We start from the raw sequence: 20,212 nt of genomic DNA on the forward strand, positions 1-20,212 counted from the left end.
TTTTCCTCTCAGCAGAAGTCATAATTTCTTAGAGCGTGCAAAGATGTGTGTGTGTTTGTGTGGAGAGCGTTACCTCGCTCAGGCTTGAGGCCAAGACTCTGAGAGGTACAGCGGTGTATCGTCCGTGTGTTGTGTGAGCAGCATTTGTGTCTGTTGAGGGAGACTGTGGCTGATGAGCTGTCAGTTCCTACAGTTGGAATGTTCACAAGGCAGCCATTGTTGTTCAAACAGCAGCAGCATTCTCCTTGGCAACGGGCGCTGCAGCAGGCTCTCCCACAGCAACTGTGGAACAGGAGTATGGGGAGGGAGGAAATGAGGAGGAGTCAGGAAGTCAGGGCCACAGCATAGAGGCCCCCTCTCCAAAACACTGGCCTCAAGGTCTGAGAGTGTGTTGGGGTCCAAGCATCTGGTTTGTGTGTCTTCTGTGTGTGAGGTAGAAAAGCTTGACTGCGTTTAAATGTGTTGATATGTGAGGTTTTAAGTGGGTGGAGTGTACATTAGTGTGAGTGTGCATCCTACTCAAACTTTCTCTGTGTTTGTATGTAGGCTACATATGTGTGTGTGTGTGTGTGCAGTTGCATGAAGCATACATGGGAGCCTTTCTGTGTTTGCACCTAAGTGGTGGGTTTCATCCTCCTGTATTTGCATGTGTTTGTGCATGTGCTTCCAGACGTTTCCATGTGTGTCCCTGTTTGAGTGTAACATGTGCACACTCCTAGCTGTTCCCAGCTGGCACGGGTGGTCACATGACTCGAGTGAGGGGCGGCCGTCAGCAGCGCCAGGAAACCGCCTGCAGGAGAAAAAGAAAAGAGAGAGAGAGAGAGAGATACAGGAGAGAGAGAGAGAGCGCTAGTGTGAGTTGAGGATGAGGGAGGGGTGTTGGGGAGTCGGAGGGTGTGTTGTGGGAGAGACAGTGGGGGCGGGAGGTGTGCAGGGATAGAGATCAGAGAGGGAAAAGTGAGGAAGGGTAGTGATGGAGGAAGAGGAAGGGGTATACTGTCCTCCACTTCTTAAAATAACTCCAACAGTCAGATAGGGAGACAGTCAGATGGGGGGTGGGGGGTCCTGTTTTTTGTGTTGACTAACGTTTCCACTTCTTCCCCTGTCCCGTGTGTGCATCCTTGGCTGAGCCGCCACTGTATCTGCTCTGTGTGAAGTCTGTTTACGTTAGATGTGTGTCTCCGTGCGTGTGAACGTCTGTCTGCCTTTTTGTTTGTCTGCACATATGGTTTATGTGTTACTCTCTGTTCATTTATATGCTTTGTGTGCCTGTTTGCTATGTTGTGTGTGTGTGTGTGTGTGTGTGTGTGTGTGTGTGTGTGTGTGTGTGTGTGTGTGTGTGTGTGTGTGTGTGTGTGTGTGTGTGTGTGTGTGTGTGTGTGTGTGTGCTCGTGCTCGCTCTTGGCAGGAGATACAGCAGCACACACTCTGATGATGGAGATCATTAGGAATTTCCTGCAGCTGGGGAGGAGGTGGTGATGGGGGACTTTTTGGAGGGAGTCAGGCAGGCAGGACTGGTGTGATGTGAGTGGGTGAGAAACAGAGGAGAGGTCAGTGTGAAGGAGAGTGTGAGTAGGTGGGAGGGAGGGTCTGCATGTCAGTGTGTGAGTTGGACTGTCTCTGTTTGACTGACATCTGTGTGTGTGTGTGTGTGTGTGTGTGTGTGTGTGTGTGTGTGTGTGTGTGTTGCATGTAACAGCAGTCTGCTAAAGCCTTCATTCAATCCTGTTTTGGAGGATTATTGGTGGCAGTTTGTGTGCAAGCATCTTAGCCCAGGTATTGCAATATGTGCCTCTAACATTCCTCACCATCTTTGGCAAAATTACACACACACACACACACACACACACACACACACATACTATAAGCAGCCGAAAAGTGTCTGTTGATTGGCAAATCAAATTTCCCCCAGTGTTACTGCCTGTTGGGCCACAATGCACTGCAGTTAAGGCAGACCTTGAACTTCAATGTTTTTTATCCATTTTATTGCAATGAAACTTTGCACAGCTTGGCTGAGTTTTGAGTAAATATTGAAAACTTTTCTTCCAACAGTGTCAAGAAAACTAAGGTATTTAAATCAAACCTGTCAATCTATAATTTTAAGATGATCTCTATGTTGTTAAAGTTGATTTTTTTTTTTTTTATTCTCGTGTTTTATTCTCTCAGTGTGATGACATAACATATCATCACACTGGCCAAGATAGACAGATACTCATTATCCATAGTACATCACACTGAAAACTCCTCTAGCAGGACTTGAAGTTGGCTTTTATAAACTGTCTTTTGTAGTATTGCTCTTATATTTTTAACAATTGTTTCATTTTTTTTAGAATAAGTTGTACATTCTTATGCGCTGTATGTTGAGGCTGTTGGAGCTGAGGGTTGAGGTTGCATCAGGGTTGAGATGGGAGGAACTAGAGTCTGATAGTAGCTGAGTTTCTGTGCCGTGTCACTCAGTCTCTGTGGACCCACTCCCCCACCTCCCCCCTCTCCTGCCCTCACATACACTTTCTCCATCTTCCTCTCTATGTGTTTTATCCCTCCTTTTTCTTATCTGGCTATACCTCTCTGTGGAGCTCCCCCCTCCTATTCCTCCCCAACCTCTTTCTCAGTACCTCTCTCTCTCTCCCATCCACATCTCCCCTTCCTTTACAGACCCTCCCCCCCCATGCTGTTTCAGTGCTGCTGCCTGTCTCTTAGCAACAACTGCACACCCGTTAGAGCTCAGTGAGTGCTTTTACAAACACATCCAGGAAGACACACTCATACATGTGCACGTTTGCAGGCGCACACACATGCATGCGAGCACAATCACTCTCTCTCTCACACACACACACACACACACACACACACACACACACACACACACACACACACACACACACACACACACACACACACACACACACACACACACACACACAGGGTCTAGTTCCTCATTGAGAGCTGCTGCTTGCAGGCCTGTGAGTCTGCAAGCCTTTGTGGAAGTGAGATAGATGGGAAGAGTATAGATATACTGTACAGCTACCATGTACAGAATGATTGTAGCTCTCAGACTATGCACAACAGGGCAACTGTCCAAACTGGAAAATGACAGAATCTGTCTCACAATGTCATGTTTGCGAATACTTCCTGTTGTAATATTGCCTTTCCTGTTAGCCTACAAAAAACTTTTCATGTGCAGATGAAAACCGTCTAACATCAAATGTAAATATGAGAGGGGCTCTTTGGGATACAGATTCAACAGATCATCGTGTGGGAGCTGTGCACACCGTTGGCAGTTTCACCGAGACAATACAACGCCACAGTGTGTTGCAAAGCCCCAGAGCCATTGACACTAAACTGCACCAAAACGCCACACATGACAGTGAATATATTGAAACTGCAGCAGCTGATAGATGTCAGGAGTATTTGCTTAAACAATGATTCATAGTGGGAGCGTTTGATTGGCTGGCATCTAAGCCCTGTCAGAATGCCTCCCGCCGAGCACAGTAGAGGGATATTTGCATGTGTGTCTTTGTTTTGTGTGTGACTCTGTATTTGTGTGTGCGTGCTATGTGCGGTCTTTATGTGCAAATTGATGTGTGATTGTGTGGGAGGATGAAGCTGTGGGGGCATATTTGACTGTGTCTTTGTGTGTTGGTATGTGTCATGTTCCTGAGTGTGCGCATGCATCTGGGAGAGGCAGTGCTTGTGTGTGTGTGTGTGTGTGTGTGTGTGTGTGTGTGTGTGTGTGTGTGTGTGTGTGTGTGTGTGTGTGTGTGTGTGTGTGTAAGCGCATGTGCAGTAATGTTTAATTAAAGCATGTGTTCTTCCCTCTCCTGCACACTGGTCAGATAAAGCCTTAATTAATGAATGTTGTTAATTAGACGTCAGAGAAAGTGAGAATTGAAAGAGGAGAGGGACGGGGAAGGAAAGAGTGAGGGGTTTAAAGAAAGTATATGTTTGTGTGTGTGTTCATCACTGTGTTTGTCCGTCCTAGTTGTGTCATTCCTCAGAGCAGCAGAACATTGAGCGTGGTCTGCTCCATGCGTGCAGCCCGAAAATCAGCTACAGCAAAACTCTGCCCCTCTTCTCCTCCTCTTGCCGTCACCAACTTTTTCTCACTCCCTCTTCTATCTCTCTGCCTCTGTCTCTCCACGTCCCATCCTTTCCCTATCTCAATCACATCTTTCACATCTCTGTTCTTCTGTCTCTCACCCTTCTCACTCATTCATGCGCTCATTCTCACATCTTTCACCCCCTCCTCTCCCTGCACTCCTTTCTCCCTTTTCTCTCCCTCCCTCCAAATTAAAGCCATATGTTGGAGAGGGAGATCTGAGGATGGATGGGATTGTAGTGTACAGCATGGAGAGTCTGGTACAGTTTTGGAGCCAGCAGTGTCTGTATATGCGTGCAAGTGGGGTACGCATGCTTGTTATTGTGTCACGTTAGTCCGATAGCACGTGTGGTCCAGATTTTGTAAGAATTGAGTCTGTTTCCCTTTCTTCTCTGCTCTGGGTTTCTAAAATCCCTCCATTGCTCCTATCTCCCTGTCACCTTCATCTCTCCATTCTCTTATCACCTCTCTATTCATCACCTCTCTGCTTCCCCCTGGTGGCTGTGATTATTCACACATTCTCATTCTTGTTGCACCCTCCCTAGTCCTTTGTACGGCATTTGAATAGTTTTGGTGGAATGTGGCACGCAGTGTGTGTACTTTGTGTATATTAGTGTGCGTGGTTTCAAGCACTACTCAATTATTTATTAAAATTAATTTATTTTTACATCTACTTTTGGTGAGATTGAAAATACAACACTCAATCCCATACACAATACACAACACAGTGAGTCTGCTCATTATCATGTAGTGACGATCCTCAGTGTGTGTTAGAATAGAATAGATAAAGTGGCACAGGCTTACATGCGTTCACCCAAAATCTGCAGCTGTGTATTCAAATGAAATATTAACTACAATTAGAGAGTTAAAAATTTATACTGCAAGTCATTCCACAATAATTGCGTCTGATGCGAGATGGTGCAGCCCCCACCAAAATACTGATTCTCGTCTGGTCTGATGCGTGCTCTGACATCATGTACTAATCTCTTATTCTCTTTTTCTTTCTGCTCCACCCTCCTCCCAATCCTTCCCTTTTCCCCCACCTTCTTCAACTCCCTGTCCCTTCTTCTCTCTCTTTCTCTCTCTCTTGCACTGTCTGTGTCTTTCTCTCAATCTAGCAGCCATGGGCAGAAGACAGGAGCAGAGGGGAGAGAGAGAAGTATGTGAGCTCTCCACTGCAGTATTGATGACCCAATGATCCCCTGCAGAACAGAGCCAGTCAGGCAGACAGAGTGAGGCTCAACTCAGAATCAAAATCAGAATCAGCGCCACTCTTCGGTAAAAGCAGCCAATTTAGCAGGATATGAATGGTAAATGTAATTTAATGTTGTAATGCTGCTGTGTGGGCGGCACAGTTAATAGATTAAAGTGCATTACGGATTAGCTTTACGGCCCATTGCCAAAATGTTGACAATTCTATCACATCTATCATTTCTGCTGCCTTACTGTTACAAATAATTAGTGGCATGCAGTTTAAATTAAACTTCCTCAATAAAACAAGAAGATGTAAACTTTTTTTCAACCTTCTATAAAGTTGACAATATTGTTTTTATTTCTGTCCATAGGTCCTTGAATATTTGTGCCAGCTTTTACATGAAGAAAACTACAAGGGAAAAATGTTCCTCTTCGTGCAGTATCAAATGTCCCTCTTTTTCTCCCTCATATCCAGCAAGACTGTATACTGAATGAGTAGGTTGTCAGATCACCTACATTCATGCCAAACTGGGGCTCCAGTGGGCTTTAGTGGGACTCAGGCAAAAGAAAAAGCATTGTTGGTGGGGCTGGAGAGACTGGCAGGGCCAGAGCTCTGGACCAGGGAGTTTGGGCCCCAGGAGGGGTCCGAGAATCCCTTCAATGATGTACTGGCACCATTGACTTCTGACAATTTCCTCCCCTCCTCTCCTGCCTCCCTGGCAAACGGCCTCCATCTACAGAGAAGGCTGGGGCTCAACCCCTGCCGGCGGAGGCCGTTGGAGACACACACTACGCCTGAGACAGAAGCATTTGCAGAGACTTTTAGAAACATGCAAACGGACATAGACCAAGATGTCAATGCACAGGCTGTTTCACGTATGGATAGCTGTGGACAAATGGATATCAATTCACAAATGGTATCTGTAGGATCAGAATGTTCAAGAACTCTCTCTCCAGAGGCCAAGCACACAACCTTATCTCCACCTCTGTCTTTGGCACTTGGCAATCATCTGGCCTCCACCAAACAGGTGGTAGACTCAGTCCTGACTGCAGAGACAGACATGCCTTCAACCTTTTGTCCAATCCCTATTGATCAAAACCCAAACACAGACCTCTCTGCTCTTCCTGCTGAGGCTGAGAAAAAGTATGCACTCCGCAGCTCTGGGCGTCCTCGATTTCCCTGTCACCTGCGCAAATCCTCCCGCCTCCGGCGAAGTATGGAGGATGGGGAGAAGAAAGCAGGAAGGGAAAGAGAAAGAGAGGAGGAGGATGGAGTTTTACAGGAGAAGATTTGGAGGGTTAGAGAGGAAGAGGTAGCTGTTGGTGAGAATCAAGAACATTCTTCTGTGGGGGCTGTTCTCCCCCAAACACCCTTCCCTACAGACATTCCTCTTCCCTTAACTGTTCCAAAACCTGTCCCTAGAGCTACACCCAAACCTGGGCCCAAAGTTGGGCATAGACCTGGGCCTAAATCCAGATCTAGGCCTGCACCAAAATCTGTCCAAAAAGCAGGTCCCAAAAGTGTGATGAAAAGGCGACAGGCAGCACAGTCCTTAGCTCATCATATTACCTCTCATCTCACATTTACAAACACATCCTCTATCCCTTCACCTCTGCTAACTGTGAAGAAGGAACCTGTTGCAGAGATGGGGGTAACTCCTGCCAATAACCAGAGACGCAAGCGTTATGTCGGAGTAAGTTGATTTGTAGTTACAAATCATTGTGGTTAATACTTGACGTGACACACATTTCTAAACAATGTATTAAATTGTTGTTTTATACAACTTGCAATCCAATATGTTTTATGTTGCTCTCTGCTTTATAGGTAAGGAGAATTATTGTCAAGGTTGCTCGCATTCCTGTCAACCTTAGCCGTCGACAAAAGAGCTACAAAATTTCCAATTTGGAGACAATTACAGGGACAGACAAAGTCAATGACAGTGGTTCAGTTGCCACAGAAGCAGTACGAGAGCCAACTGCACTTCTACGTATGAAGAATAATGGAAAGAGTGTTATGGTGATGTTCCCTCCTGGAGAACTGCCTGTAATTCTCAAACGCAGGCGCGGTCGTCCACCTAAACAGGCCCAGCCGGGAATACCAGGAGAGCCTTCGAATCCCGGGACTACTCTTTGTAATGCAGACCAGCCAACCAAGAAGCCCCAGAGGAGACGTCGGACTAAACTCCCTTCCCCTTATCCTTCCTATGTTAATGATACTAACGATGTGAAAACAGAGTATGGAGATGTTCTTTCAAAACTGGCATTTTTAAACCGCCAGCCCCCTGCAACTGGCCGCTGTTCTCCCCCACGCTGCTGGACACCCAGTGAGCCAGAAAGCTTTCATACCCCCTTGGAAAACCCTGGAATATCCACCCTGCTCCATCGGCTCACTGGGACTAGACGCGCTAGAGGGGGCAGAGGAGGGGGCATTGGAAGGGGTGGAGGAGCAGCAGGGGGAGTTGGGGGCAAAGAGAGCAATAAGAGCACCTTCAGTGACTTCTTTGAATCCATTGGCAAGAGGCATAAACTGAGCCCTCTGTCTGAATTTGGTTTACCTAGGAAAAGGGGAAAGGGTGCAGGTGGGGTTGGCAGAGGAGGGGGTATTGTAGGAACCGAGCCGGGAGGAGAGAAAATAGTCAAGAAGAGACGAGCAAGAAAAAATGGTGCATTAAAAGGAGAGGGAGTTTCAATTGGACAAGACTGGCCCAATGGGTCAGGTGGCTGGGGGGAGGAGGGGGGAATTGGAAAGGAAAAAGGTTTTGGTGGGTTTCAGTTCTGTGGATCACCAAGAGGGGGCTTTTCCTCCTGTGAGGTTAGAAGGGGAGGCATTTATAGCAGCCAAGGAGGAAACAGAGGGGTTGGGCCAGTAGGGGACGACTCACAAGGCCTTTTTGCTGGATATTTCCGGTCACTACTTGACTCTGATGATTCATCTGACCTGTTGGACGTTTCCTCCTCGCAATCTGACCCCCGCAAAGCTTCATCAACTCCTGGTTATGAGCCATCTAGTCCAGCTACGGGGCCCAGCTGGTCCCCAGCATTCCCCAAGTGGTGCAGCAAGGCTGCAAATTCTGGGGTGGATGGTTCAGCCCAGACCAACTGCCCCTCAGCCAGGCCGCCATACAGCTATGCCAGCCTGGCCCAAACATCCCCAACCACTACTGCATATCCCAAATCAACTCCTCCATCTCTCTCACACTCCCCTAGCTCCCCTCACCCTGCCTCTTTTGGCCATTACTCTCCTGGTTACTCCTCCACTTCTCCTGCAGTGCCACAGAGATCCTCAGACTGCAGCTTTACATATGGATCTGGACAAGGCAGTGGCAAAGCCAGTGCTGTTGGTCAAATGGGTTTCTCTAATTACCAGACAGGGGCCAAGCGAGGCTATGGTGGATACTCTGTAGCAGGCCATTCCTCCATTGTGAGAGGAGAGTCAACAGGACCCACATCACCAGGAGGAGGGTACATGTCTGTGGCCAAAGGTAGCCCCTTCAGCTCCTCTTCATCTCCTGAAGGTTACAAACATTACAACTCCAATCAGTGGAGCTACAGGTAAAAATCATTTTGGTACCTACCATCATTTAAAACATGATTAGAAAGTAATCCAATGAATTAAAAAAACCTTCTAAACGGCATTTACCTCAAAAATATGATTTTACGTGAAAATATTAAGACATAGGTGATATCATAAATATGAATTATCACATATTGCTCAGTGCTGTTTGTGAACTTATGATGCTGTTTACAATAAGTGTTTGTGTTTTTCCTTTCAGACAAGGTTATGGTGGCTGGTCAACAGACAGCTTTGGGCACCAGTATCATGGCTACGGTGAATATGGCTCCAATGAGTCCAAAGACATCTTGGATATCTCAAACTACACCCCACAGAAAGCCAAGCGACAACCTTTTCATGAAAGTCTATCAGAATCCTCCTCTGACTCTTCACATCTTGGCTCTGCAGCCACTGGTAGTGGAGCTGGTTCCACGGGTGGTATGTATAAACACAGTGATACTGTGTCTGTTAGTGGAGAGGGGGGACAGTCAAGTCTATCAAGCCTGGAGAAGTTGATGATGGACTGGCATGAGAGTGCTTCAGGGCCATCATATAACTGGAGCCAGAATGTCCTTTTCCAGGGTGGGGGCACAAGTAAACCTGGACGAGGACGCAGGAAACGGACTGAACAAGAAAAAGAAGGGGGCTCTGCTTTACACTCTGACTCCCCATCAAGCCCCTCACCAACCCCAACTCCTGGACCAAAGCGAGGACGGGGCAGAGGGTCTAGAGGGGGTAGAGTGGGCTTGGCTTCATGTCATAGAGAGCGGCCAACAGGGGCAAAAGGCAGGGGCAAAGCTGCTTCTGTGTCAGCAGCGGGTGGAGCAGTGACTGCTGGAGGTCCAGAGGTGTCTGGATTATTCCAGGAGGGGCTGGACTATTACAGCGGCGATAGCAGCAGTCTCTCTCCCCTGGCCACTCCCAATCCTGCACCACCTTCCACCTACCTTCAGGACCCCTGTGAGTATCCTTCCCCTTATTCTGCCCATCCATCCACACCTTCGTCTGAGGAGCGATATCCAGCTTTGTACCCTGGAGAGTCCTCCTCTTCCCTCTCACCCAGTGTCTCATCTCCCCCTTACCCCCCTAAGCCAACCCCTCCTCCGCCCCAGTCCTACCACCCTGTCCCCTCCAGGACATTCTCCCCATCCTGTTCCCCCTCCCCGCGGGTAACCCCCCACTGTGGCACTGCACTCAGTCCCCAACACCGCCCTCCTCAAAAAGACCAACAGTTCTCGCAGTATGACTCTCCCAGTTATTGCAGTTCACCCTACTGGTACGGACAGACGTCTCACAGCAGCAGCCCAAGCCCTCACTCACACAGCACACACTCAAATACAGCCATACACACTCACAGCAACCCACACACAAGTCCTCATGGAAATACACATAGTCATCCCCTCGCCAGCCCAAATGTTAACACACACACACATATTAATCAGGCAAGCCATGACACACACCAACACAATGCACAGCAACTCAGCAACACCCATCCCACCTCACACCTCCAGAGCAACTCCCTCTCCCACACAAACCCCAATGGGAACAACACACTCAGCAACTCCAGCCTTTCGTCCCATACACACTCCAACCCCAGTCAAAGCATCCACTCACACTCAACTCCTGTGCTCTATGGGGAGTGTAGCCCTCCTTCGACCTTGCACCCCAACAAACAGGATTTGACTCCCCACTCCATGAGCACAGGCCACCGCCAAGGCCCCTTGTCTCACTCTCCATACCCCAAACCTTCCCTGGACTCCTCACCCCATCAAGAGGACACTAGCGGCTTTTCCTTGTCCCACCAATCCTACCAGGCCATGGGACAGCGGTACCCCTCCCAGGCAGCTCAGGGAGGTGGTGTGTTGTGCCAACTCTTGGACCCAACCAATGACGACAGCTTCAGCGTCACCAGCCTGTAACAACAGGTGAGTTTATGTTACCTTTATACAAACAAAATAAGCACTTTCAAGCAGTTGCGACATACAAACTCAATAAGATTCAATAGAGCCTCCCCTAAACACAGCTTGGGAAACTGAGCACTGAAACACTGAGCTGCATTGGTTTTGTACAGAAAATAGCCGCTGCCAGTGCAAAAATGGTGTTAGGAGACACAGGCCCTAACTCCACACAAAGAGAACGCAGTCATGAAACTGCCCACTTGCTTTTGTGAACACTCTATTACTAGCTTCTTTCAGGGCAATACAAGTGGGATAGGGAGCAATTTGTGTCACGTGCATGTACAGGCAGTGTTGGTTATTTAGACTGTTTTTGTGTTGATATGTGCTACAGTAAGTGTACTCTGATATGTCAGCAATACAAACAAAAGAGTGTATAGCACATCCTCCAACTATCACAAGTTCATAAGTTAGCTCAATTGGCTATCACAGAGACTGAACAAGTTCAGGAGTCCAGTGAATTTGTAAAAGGTACTTGGTGAACACTTCCAGAAGAGGTTAAGATTTTTGAGGATTGCTAAAAGAATTTTCAATTTATTAACTGCTTTTGTAGATCCCTTAGTTAGTTCCATATGTGCCAATTATCTCATTTAATTGAAGTAATTGGTGGATTGGATTGTTTTTTTTAGTGTAGCTAATGTCTCACAACATGTTCAAGCTGTGAAAGTCAATTTAAAGAAATTACAAATATATAAATCAACAGAAATACATTTTAAAAGCAACAATAATACAGTACAAACAGTGCTGGAAAAGTATCTTTACACGGCTTGTTGAAATTGTGTTAAGGTTTAGTTTCTAATTAATAGAATGCCTTTTATTTTATAATTTTCAATAAGTGTACAATAATCATAACCCATCATTCTTTATATTCTCTCTCTCTCTCCTTCTCTTTTGTAGGTGCATTCAAGCTTTTCCAGATTTGCAAACATTTTTTTCTTTTTTTCTTTCTTTGTGAGAGACTGTGAATTGAAGGGTGAGAATTTAGCTGCCAGCTTCGGACAGTAAAGCTTTAATTCTCCAGCACTGACAATCAAGATCTGCAGCAACCTAGTACCTAAGCATGAACACATACACATACACATACACACAACCACAAACACACACAAACACAGACACGCATGAGCAGATTTATCCACTACCTGAACATGAAAAAATGAAATGTACATGCGTACGCTCACTCGCACTCTCTACTGGAATAAGAGAATGGCTGAGAGGAGCAAACAGAGAAATACTAGATGCTGACGGACAGAGTGTAAACCTGTTTCCTCACCCCTTTGAGTCTTTCTGTATCTACACAGAGGACTCTTTTTCCCACAAGTCTGTATCTCAACCCATGTTTCTGATCCTGTTCTGTACATCTGCAATATTGAAATGCTAGGATCACACTGCTATCTCTCTTCCTGTGTCTTTCCTGTGTTTTTTCTCAACCTCCCCCCTCTGCTAAACCAGCATATGTGGTCTGCAACTGACCAAAACGTAAACCTGCATTTCTGTCTTCGTGCCCCAGCCTGCAACGCATCTGAGCCCAAAACTCCTTTTTAAATGCCATGAGCCTAGCAAATGTCCTGCTCTGTGCACTCCTTGTGTCGTGTGCCATAGGAGAAAAGTGGACTTAACCAGTTTCTGCTTTCGAAAATACCAGCATCTGTACATACGACTTCAGCTCCAAGCCAGGGGCCCCCCTCTTCACTCTGAAGGTCCATCATCAACACACCCTCCTCGGAGTCCTGCCATGGTATCTCTGCTGGGGGGGGAGGACTGCAGCATGGAGACCCAACATCCTGTGTTTTGCTGTTTTAACTACAAGGGAAAGAGACATTGAAATCACAAAACGGCCCCAAAGAGACTGTGGTTTTCTGTGTGGGAATGTGAAACAGAGAAGGGCGTGCTTGCGTGACTGAAGAAACGCATGTATTTGTGTGTATGTATGCAATTATGTGAGTTTGTGTGTGTGTGAGTGTGTGTGCGGCTGTGGGGTCAAAATGAGTGAAACACCCCAGACACCAAAGTCTTGGCGGGGCCTCATTCTTTCTTTCACTCTCTCCCTTCTTTTTTCTGTGGTCTTGTGTTGTTTGGTGATTTTTGTGATGAAAAAATTGTATATCTGTCTGTTACATATCATGTATGTATCTAAGGTGCAAAATATTTAAATACACATTCTGTTCTTGCCATTGGTAATCTTGTCTATAGTATCCTGCTTCTCTATGGGATTTAGGGAGGTGTGCATGTTTTTGTGTGTGTATGCGTGTGTGTATGTGTGTGTGTTTTAGAGCCTCCCTGAGTATTGGGCTTTACCCAGGCTGTCTGGGACTGTGAGGGAGAGAGTTCAGTCAAGGACACAATTCGACAGGGAGTGAAAGGGAGGGGAGGAGAGGAATGGAGGATGTGTTGGAGGGGAAAGAAAAAAAAACAGACTGAGGAAATAAGAAAAGATTGTCAGAGATGTTTTAAAGCCACTGCAAGAAAATGCAAAAAATGTTGTTTCACATGGTCGCTACCAAATAAGGAAATGTATTAAGGTACAGTGTAAAGGCTGGTACAAAAAACTGACATCAAGGGACCCTGTGTTCATGGTATATCCTCACGGGGAAACTTGCTATATAATAGAGCAAACATTGTACATCTGCAGCTTGTGTATGTGTGTGCGTGCCAGACAGAGGGACTAAGAGAGAAAGAAAGCAGATGGGGGAAGTTTACTGGCTGCATGTTGTGTACAGTTTGTCAACAGGCTGACTAAATAGACTCAGACATGGCCGGAGGAAATGTGTTTGCTGTGACATTCCACTGTATGGTGGAAGAGGACACGCACTGTCAACAACATGACATGACAGACAGAGAGAAAGAGGTTGGAGAGCAAAAGCTCTCTGTCAGTCATTTCCTCCATATCAAATTAATACAATAGGACAGCATTTAAAAAAACGTAAAACTTCTATTAATAGCCGGGGCCTTTATTTAATTTGGTCTAAAATGACCCATACCTTTATTTGGGACAGGCATCAATACGTTGATTATTGTCTGTGTTGAATTCAAACAAAACTACTGCAAACTACTTACAATTAGCAAGCTGAGTCAGAACCTGTATTGTCTCAATGAGTGTTAGGACAATTATACCCTATTCAGGCTTGCAGGTTAATAAGTCGATTAAAATCACAAGGTTTAAGCCTAACAGTAAGAGTCCTGCATTTTCCTGTAGGTCTATGTCTTATTTCCAAAATAGTCTATCTTGAAATATTCTTCACAGTAGGCTATGTGTCTCGTCCATAAAAAATGATTTAATCAGAAGCAGCATTTAAATATTGTTGGTAAAGTCAGTGGTAGCTCTTTTATCAACATAGTTGTAAACAATGGGTCCTGAATTCTTTTTCTCGTTTAAATGCAAGTTTAACATTTTGGTGAACAAACGACTTACATTTCTGTTAAGTTTTTGGCCTGCTCCTTCACATTTAACTGCGTAGTCTTAAAGGGATATTTCCCAAACAAAGTAACTAACTGTAACTGTAAGAGTTCGTTATGGGCTAAATAAAACGGCAGCCACTGCCAATAAGGCCACTGTTGACCAAGGAATGCGCCTCGTCATCACAAGTTCCCCCTGGGGGTAAAGAGAAGAAGGAGGAGGTCGCGGAGGAAAGGGGAGAGGGGTGTTCTCAGCTGGGACTTTCCTTGCTGCCCTCCAGAAACAGTTTAACAACAGGGCACCGTGCCAGACACCGCCGTGCCGCCGCCACGGAGGAGGCATGCGGACCTGCGCGCGGTGGTGGGGCCGCGGTGGTCTTCCCCTCCGTTCGGGAATTCTACTTCTTACAGTCCCACCATTTCTCCTCGCGCTTCAGCTTCTCGTCGTTGGTCCACGGTTACCTCGAGTCGCGCGGCTGGGGGTGGAGGAGCAGGAGGGCGCGGTAGCCTTTTCCGTTATTAGCATCGAACCGGTGAGGGACTCACGCCAACGGGGATCCCCGTCCACCCGGCCACCGGGTCTGGAGGAAGAGGAGGAGGAGGAGGTCGAAGTGGATGATGGGGAAAGAAAGGAGGGGGCACGAGCCTATGAGGATGAAAACGAGATGCTCTCACGCCAGGTAAGCACGAGCGACAAGTTGAACTGAAATAAAGTTTCAATAGGCCACATTGATGCGAAAGAAAATGTATTGCATTATTTAACAACAATGGTTTTTTTTGGTTATTGCACATTTTAACTGTGTGAAACTGTTAGATTTTATTAAAAAATGAAAGAAAGAATTACCTTTTATACGGCAAAACAATAAGTGTGAAAATGACAGGATAAGCAGGGATATTGTGAGATTTCACGCATATAGGCTAAGTTACTAACGAACGAGGCCTACTCTATTTCAGTGTTCGCAATGCATAACCCCCTTAGTATCATTAACATGACCGTATTTAAGTTGTATACTATATACTTTTCATTTTGAAACTTTTAGCCTACCTGTTTCATCTTAATATTTTTAAATGAGGTTTCAAAATATTCTCTCATAATGAATTACATTTAATTAAATTGTAATGTTGTTTACTTTAAATGTTACAGGCTACAGTATTTGAACTAAGAGGAGACCATTTAAAGGGGTAATGTCATTGTGTTTAACTACACTTTCAAAGAAACCCTTCTTCTTCTGTTGCCTGTACTTTAGTAGATTATTTATCATTTTTGCTCAGTGCACAGCTCTGTGAATTATTACAGACATGATGGAGCAGGTGAGGGGCAGTGAGTTAGTGCAGCACTGACCCTAGATCAAAGAGAGGTGACAGCTGTTCTCAGTGTAACCTTGAGCTGCGGGTTCAACCTTCATAAGTTTGGGTGCCAGTGTCCTCCCTTTACTCCCCACCAATTCTCCTTTTCTCTTACTGTCTCTTTTTCTGCCCAAGGCTAAACTCTCTGACTCATTCTAGTGAATCATCAACCTCCCCTTCCCAACAAGGTTACTATGGTGATCACAGAGCCTACTCTGAATTTGATGGGGGGGGGGGGGGGGGGGGGGGGACTCTATGTGTTTGTGTGTTACAGTGCCTCAAGCAAATGTGTTGCCAGCAAGACATAGGTCAGAGGCCAGAGCCTGTGACCTGCCTCCTCCGCACTCTTACCTGCGGCTAGGGGCACACACTCTCATTCCTCAGTCATTCATATGCATTTTTCAGTTGCATAGTTGCAGCCCCATCTTCCTTATTCTATAGTATCAATACATTGATTGGGAATGTTCCCAGGTGGGGCCAAGAAAATTGGAGGTGCAGCCATGGGTTGCAGACGAGCCATCTTTCACAGCCGAACTCGATCGGATCATCACGTATATCTCAAGGCCTCAGGTAAGAACGTCTTAATTCTAGAGGATTTCATTATTTTGGGTGTGAAGAAGATGAGGAGCACTCAGACTGACCACTCCCAGAGACGCACACAGCGAAAAAACTAAAGGAAAGGGAACACTGGAGAAACAGGTGAAAGGGGGAAAACTTGTAGCTATGGCCTTTCTTCTTCTTATGCCTCATCACAGCTTTCACAATAGTACACTGTGAGCAATTTAACCAAAAACTGTCCTTTATAGATTACATTTTGTATATGCTACAAATAGACTTAGTAAAAGGTCATAGATTCAAAAAAAAAAAAAAGATTTGTTCCCATCAGGTTTATCTTATGAGTCAATTTAAAAGGTCCTGACCCTCAGGTTGGGAATCACTTCACTCATATTCTTAGCCCTTTCTGAGGTTGCCAAGCTACTCACCTGTTCTTAAGGGCTGTACAGAAACTGCAGCCAAGAGTTAGATCAAGTTAGGCCTCGAGAGTATTAAAAAAAAAAGTATTTTTCCAACTTTACTTCGACAACTGCAGACTTCCAGAGTGGAGGTTAACATAGCAGTAATACGATCAGCCAGCACTGTCTGTGTTCTGGCAGCAGAATTCAGCAAAGCCTGGAGCCGGTGAGGACTTCTGTTCCAGCTTGGAAACTCCCATACAAGAATTTAAAAAATCAATATAGTGCCAAGTGCTGGGGAACTGGAAGAAGAAATTATTACTATATTGTGGTGATTTTTGCTTTAAGTGTTGTAGCATTATCATCAACTGAATCTAGCATTTAGGGTGCATTTTTACAAGATCATTGTTTGCTTTTCTCGAGGCAAGTTCTTTAGATCTGTGTGCAGAGTAAGAGAGAAATGCAGAGGTGTATGGATAAAAAATAAAAAACCTTGAATGCTTGTAAAAATGAACCCCCCTAACATGGACATTAAATGTATCTACAAAGTCTTTCCACAAATTTACAAACAGATGTATATTTATAATGTATAACAAATTTAAGATAAACTTTTTTACAAACATCTTATCACTTGAAACACACTCATTTAAATACTTTCTTTCATATCTTAGAACCTCTTTTAGAACTTCCCATCTGAAATGGTCTCACAAGTTTCACAAGATAAGCTTTCACCAACTTCCAATTTTTAACTTCGTCTTACTTTAGATCTGTGCTACATAGGAGTGTTCTCAGTGCTTGATCCAACCAATCTCATCTGTGCTCTTCTCTGCTGTCCATCTCCAGCTCAACTGCTCCAGGGTTTTGTCTCCCGGTCACACTCAGGCATCACAACACCCTGCAGATTCCCCTCGCTGGCTGCTGTGTGCTGAGGACTGGCTCCTTCCCACACATGATTCTCTGTGTGTTGCTTACTCCTTTAGGTGTGCTCATACGTCTTTACTCTATATTCATGTGTTTCTATGCATGTGCTGTGATGCTTATGCATTCATGTCACTGGCAGAGTTGGAATAAACAATGCATATTTAATCATGCATGCAATAATCTTCAAAACACCTCTGTGCTTCTCTGCCTCCCTGTCTGTCTTTGCCTCTCCAGTATGGATGGGGGAGACGCAGAGTTTCTAAAGACCATGTCAGGGCTGGGATGTGAAGTCCACAGTTTTGATCCCAGCAACTCCAACGCATCTGGCCGTCACCTTGGAAACAGTTTGGCGAGTAACCATGGGGATGGAGGCGGAGTAAGCCAGCACAAGATGTGGCTGGAGTGGCGAGCGCCAAGGAAGCACAAGCACAAGACAAGAGGCAGCCTGAGTAGTGTTTCCCAAAAACTGGCAGACATCATGGCAGCTCTGGGACATCACACAGTAAGACACACACACACACACACACACACACACACACACACACACACACACACACACACACACACACACACTAACACACACACATACACACACACACACACACACACACATATTTGGAGAAACAGTGCCAAACAAACATACCTTAGAGTCTTTTTCGACCCAACACACCCAGAAAGCTCTCTTACTTCTATGTTCCCATAGCAACAGGGCTCTGCGCCATCCCTGGCTACCATGGAAACAGTTTCAGTGAATTAGACATTGGCCCAGTTACGACCTGCAACCACAAGAGGGAGCTATATACTTTCAGTTCAGATATGTGTTTTGGACATTATTAAACGTTGGCTAGCAAATGAGAATAAAGCCAATAAGGATAGTATAAATATTTATATTGCACAATATGTAAAAAAATATATATAATATGTTCTTATAATAGCACCCTTCTCTTTTTTTTGGAACTCCCTTAAAGTACCAATATGACTTTTTTTTGTATGAATGTGAATATATGATGATTGTTGTGCAGTCCTAACGACCATCTTTTCTTTTCTGTATATTCTCTATTCTGTTAAGGTTCACTTTCTGTATGCTGATCTGCTCAGTGCTGAGTGGAGAGTTTTCCAGAACTGGATCGAGTCAGGAACTCTGCAGAGTGTCCATCATCTGGTTGCAACAGTGCACCTGCAATGGGCAGGTTTTGAGGTGGGCGGGACCAACGAGGAGGTGCTACGCTATTGGTTCAGCATCCTTCAGGGTCTCAGAGCCTCTGGACTCAAGCTGATCCACAGCGCTGCAGGAGAGGGTCACAGCGTCTTAAAACAGACAGTAGCAAATGCTCACAGCTCCTACACGCTCAGCTGGGTCAACACAAGACACTGACACTCACACATGAATGTACACAGGTGTACATACATGACCAGACATTCAGGATTGCCTCAAAAACAAGAAGCAGAAGGTCTCACCTGAAATAGTTACTGAAGTTAAACTTTTCTTACAGTGAACATTTTTATCTGGTATTTTGAGGCACACAGAGTTTTTAAGATGACATTTCCCTCTAGTGGAGATGAAAGGATCTGCTCATTTATTTATTTTTTATAATTTCAGGAAGTAATAAGGTATAATAATGTTCCGTTTCATTTCTTAAAACATAACAAATAACACATATATATATATATAAATATATATATACACATTATATATACATATATGTATATATATGTATTTGTGTAAGAGCTACCATTATATGGTATAGTGTACCCCTTTCTAATTCATTTGATCCAGCTGCTGTTTTAATGCAGATTCAGCAGATTATTTTATCTGGTATCTGTACATCTCTGTTGGCCTTAAAATACTTATTTGCATTGATGAGAAGCTTACATTTTTGTTCTACTGTAAAACAGAGAGAGACAAAATAAAATGATATAAACCAAAGCACAATAACATACTAAATACAGACAGAGTTTATTGAATGTATTAATGTCTGTCTCCAGGAAGAACTATGGTCCTCCCTGGAGACAACTGGGTTTTTTTTTTTTAAATCCAAAAAGACAGTGGGTTGCATCACTTTTTAGGTTTTGGTTACAACAGATTGACATTTGTGGCACATGGCAGACATAATGTTGTACCGTTTTTTTCTATATGTAAAATAAAAAAAGACATTGGACTAGAGCTGGGCAATTACTCGAGTTTTAATTTCAGTTACAATATTGGCTTCCCACAATCATGAAAACAAGATGATCGAGATTAAACAAATACTGTCACATACTGTGTTGTGCTTGTTTTGTCCATAGGTTTTGTCATGTGGGGTAAATGTTTCAGAGGATTTGTTGTTAGACGTTGGACACAAGAGTTCACCTTAAAAACATAGTATTTTTTTCTCTTTCCTATAAATATACTTTTTTTACTCTAAACTTCTACAGTTCGTGATATAGGCTACTTGGATAAATGACTGAACATTTCCAGGAAAATGGCTTGCCTCTACCGTCGGTCCTGTACCGCGTACTTCCCGTTTGGACAGGCTGAGTTGAGGAAGCTATGCACTTAACACTAACCCAGCGAATTAATCTACACAAGTGCTTTTCTCCACAGTGAGCTCTTATTCCTGCAGGCCAGTGCCAGTCATTCCTCGGATGGGTTCCAACTCGCTGGAGCAGATACGTTGGAATCGGTTGGAATGTGCTTCAGCCTCCGCCCTCCGTTACGCAAATTACGGACAGATGTTTGCCACTAGTCAGGGCGGAGGTGCGCTTTTTACGTTGAAATTTCCACATCCTGTTCTTAGCAAAAAACAAGATGACAGGC

At 44.9% G+C, this 20,212-nt stretch overlaps 2 protein-coding genes across 9 annotated transcripts in view; both read left to right on the forward strand.

Annotated features, from left to right (window-relative positions):
• Nucleotides 1-12,979, forward strand: part of ahdc1 (AT hook, DNA binding motif, containing 1) — a 14,285-nt gene extending 1,306 nt beyond the window's left edge. Inside the window, exons 2-6 of one of the 8 annotated variants that reach the window (XM_061059096.1) lie at nt 5,218-5,409; nt 5,665-6,987; nt 7,119-8,845; nt 9,067-10,771; nt 11,699-12,979. In XM_061059096.1, coding sequence (XP_060915079.1) covers nt 5,785-6,987; nt 7,119-8,845; nt 9,067-10,765 — 4,629 coding nt within the window. In that variant the 5' untranslated portion in view covers nt 5,218-5,409; nt 5,665-5,784 and the 3' untranslated portion in view covers nt 10,766-10,771; nt 11,699-12,979. The remainder of the gene's footprint in view (nt 1-5,217; nt 5,410-5,664; nt 6,988-7,118; nt 8,846-9,066; nt 10,772-11,698) is intronic. The other 7 variants (XM_061059097.1, XM_061059099.1, XM_061059102.1 and 4 more) reach the window with 7 other exon arrangements.
• A 1,174-nt stretch (nt 12,980-14,153) lies between these two features.
• Nucleotides 14,154-19,579, forward strand: LOC132990730 (probable methyltransferase-like protein 24). Its single transcript, XM_061059118.1, has 5 exons — nt 14,154-14,874; nt 16,013-16,111; nt 17,338-17,474; nt 17,650-17,917; nt 18,485-19,579. The coding sequence occupies exons 1-5, from the start codon at nt 14,536-14,538 to the stop codon at nt 18,788-18,790; spliced, it is 1,149 nt and encodes a 382-aa protein (XP_060915101.1). The 5' UTR covers nt 14,154-14,535; the 3' UTR covers nt 18,791-19,579.
• Nucleotides 19,580-20,212: the final 633 nt, after the last annotated feature.

Source organism: Labrus mixtus, chromosome 16, assembly GCF_963584025.1.
Source record: "Labrus mixtus chromosome 16, fLabMix1.1, whole genome shotgun sequence".
NCBI lineage: Eukaryota > Metazoa > Chordata > Actinopteri > Labriformes > Labridae > Labrus > Labrus mixtus.

Coding starts and splice junctions, on each gene's coding strand:
- LOC132990730 (XM_061059118.1), top strand. CDS start 14,536: ATGCGGACCTGCGCGCGGTGGTGGGGCCGCGGTGGTCTTCCCCTCCGT. Junction 16,112..17,337: donor CGTATATCTCAAGGCCTCAG/GTAAGAACGTCT, acceptor GTCCATCTCCAG/CTCAACTGCTCCAGGGTTTT. Junction 17,475..17,649: donor TGTGTTGCTTACTCCTTTAG/GTGTGCTCATAC, acceptor TTGCCTCTCCAG/TATGGATGGGGGAGACGCAG.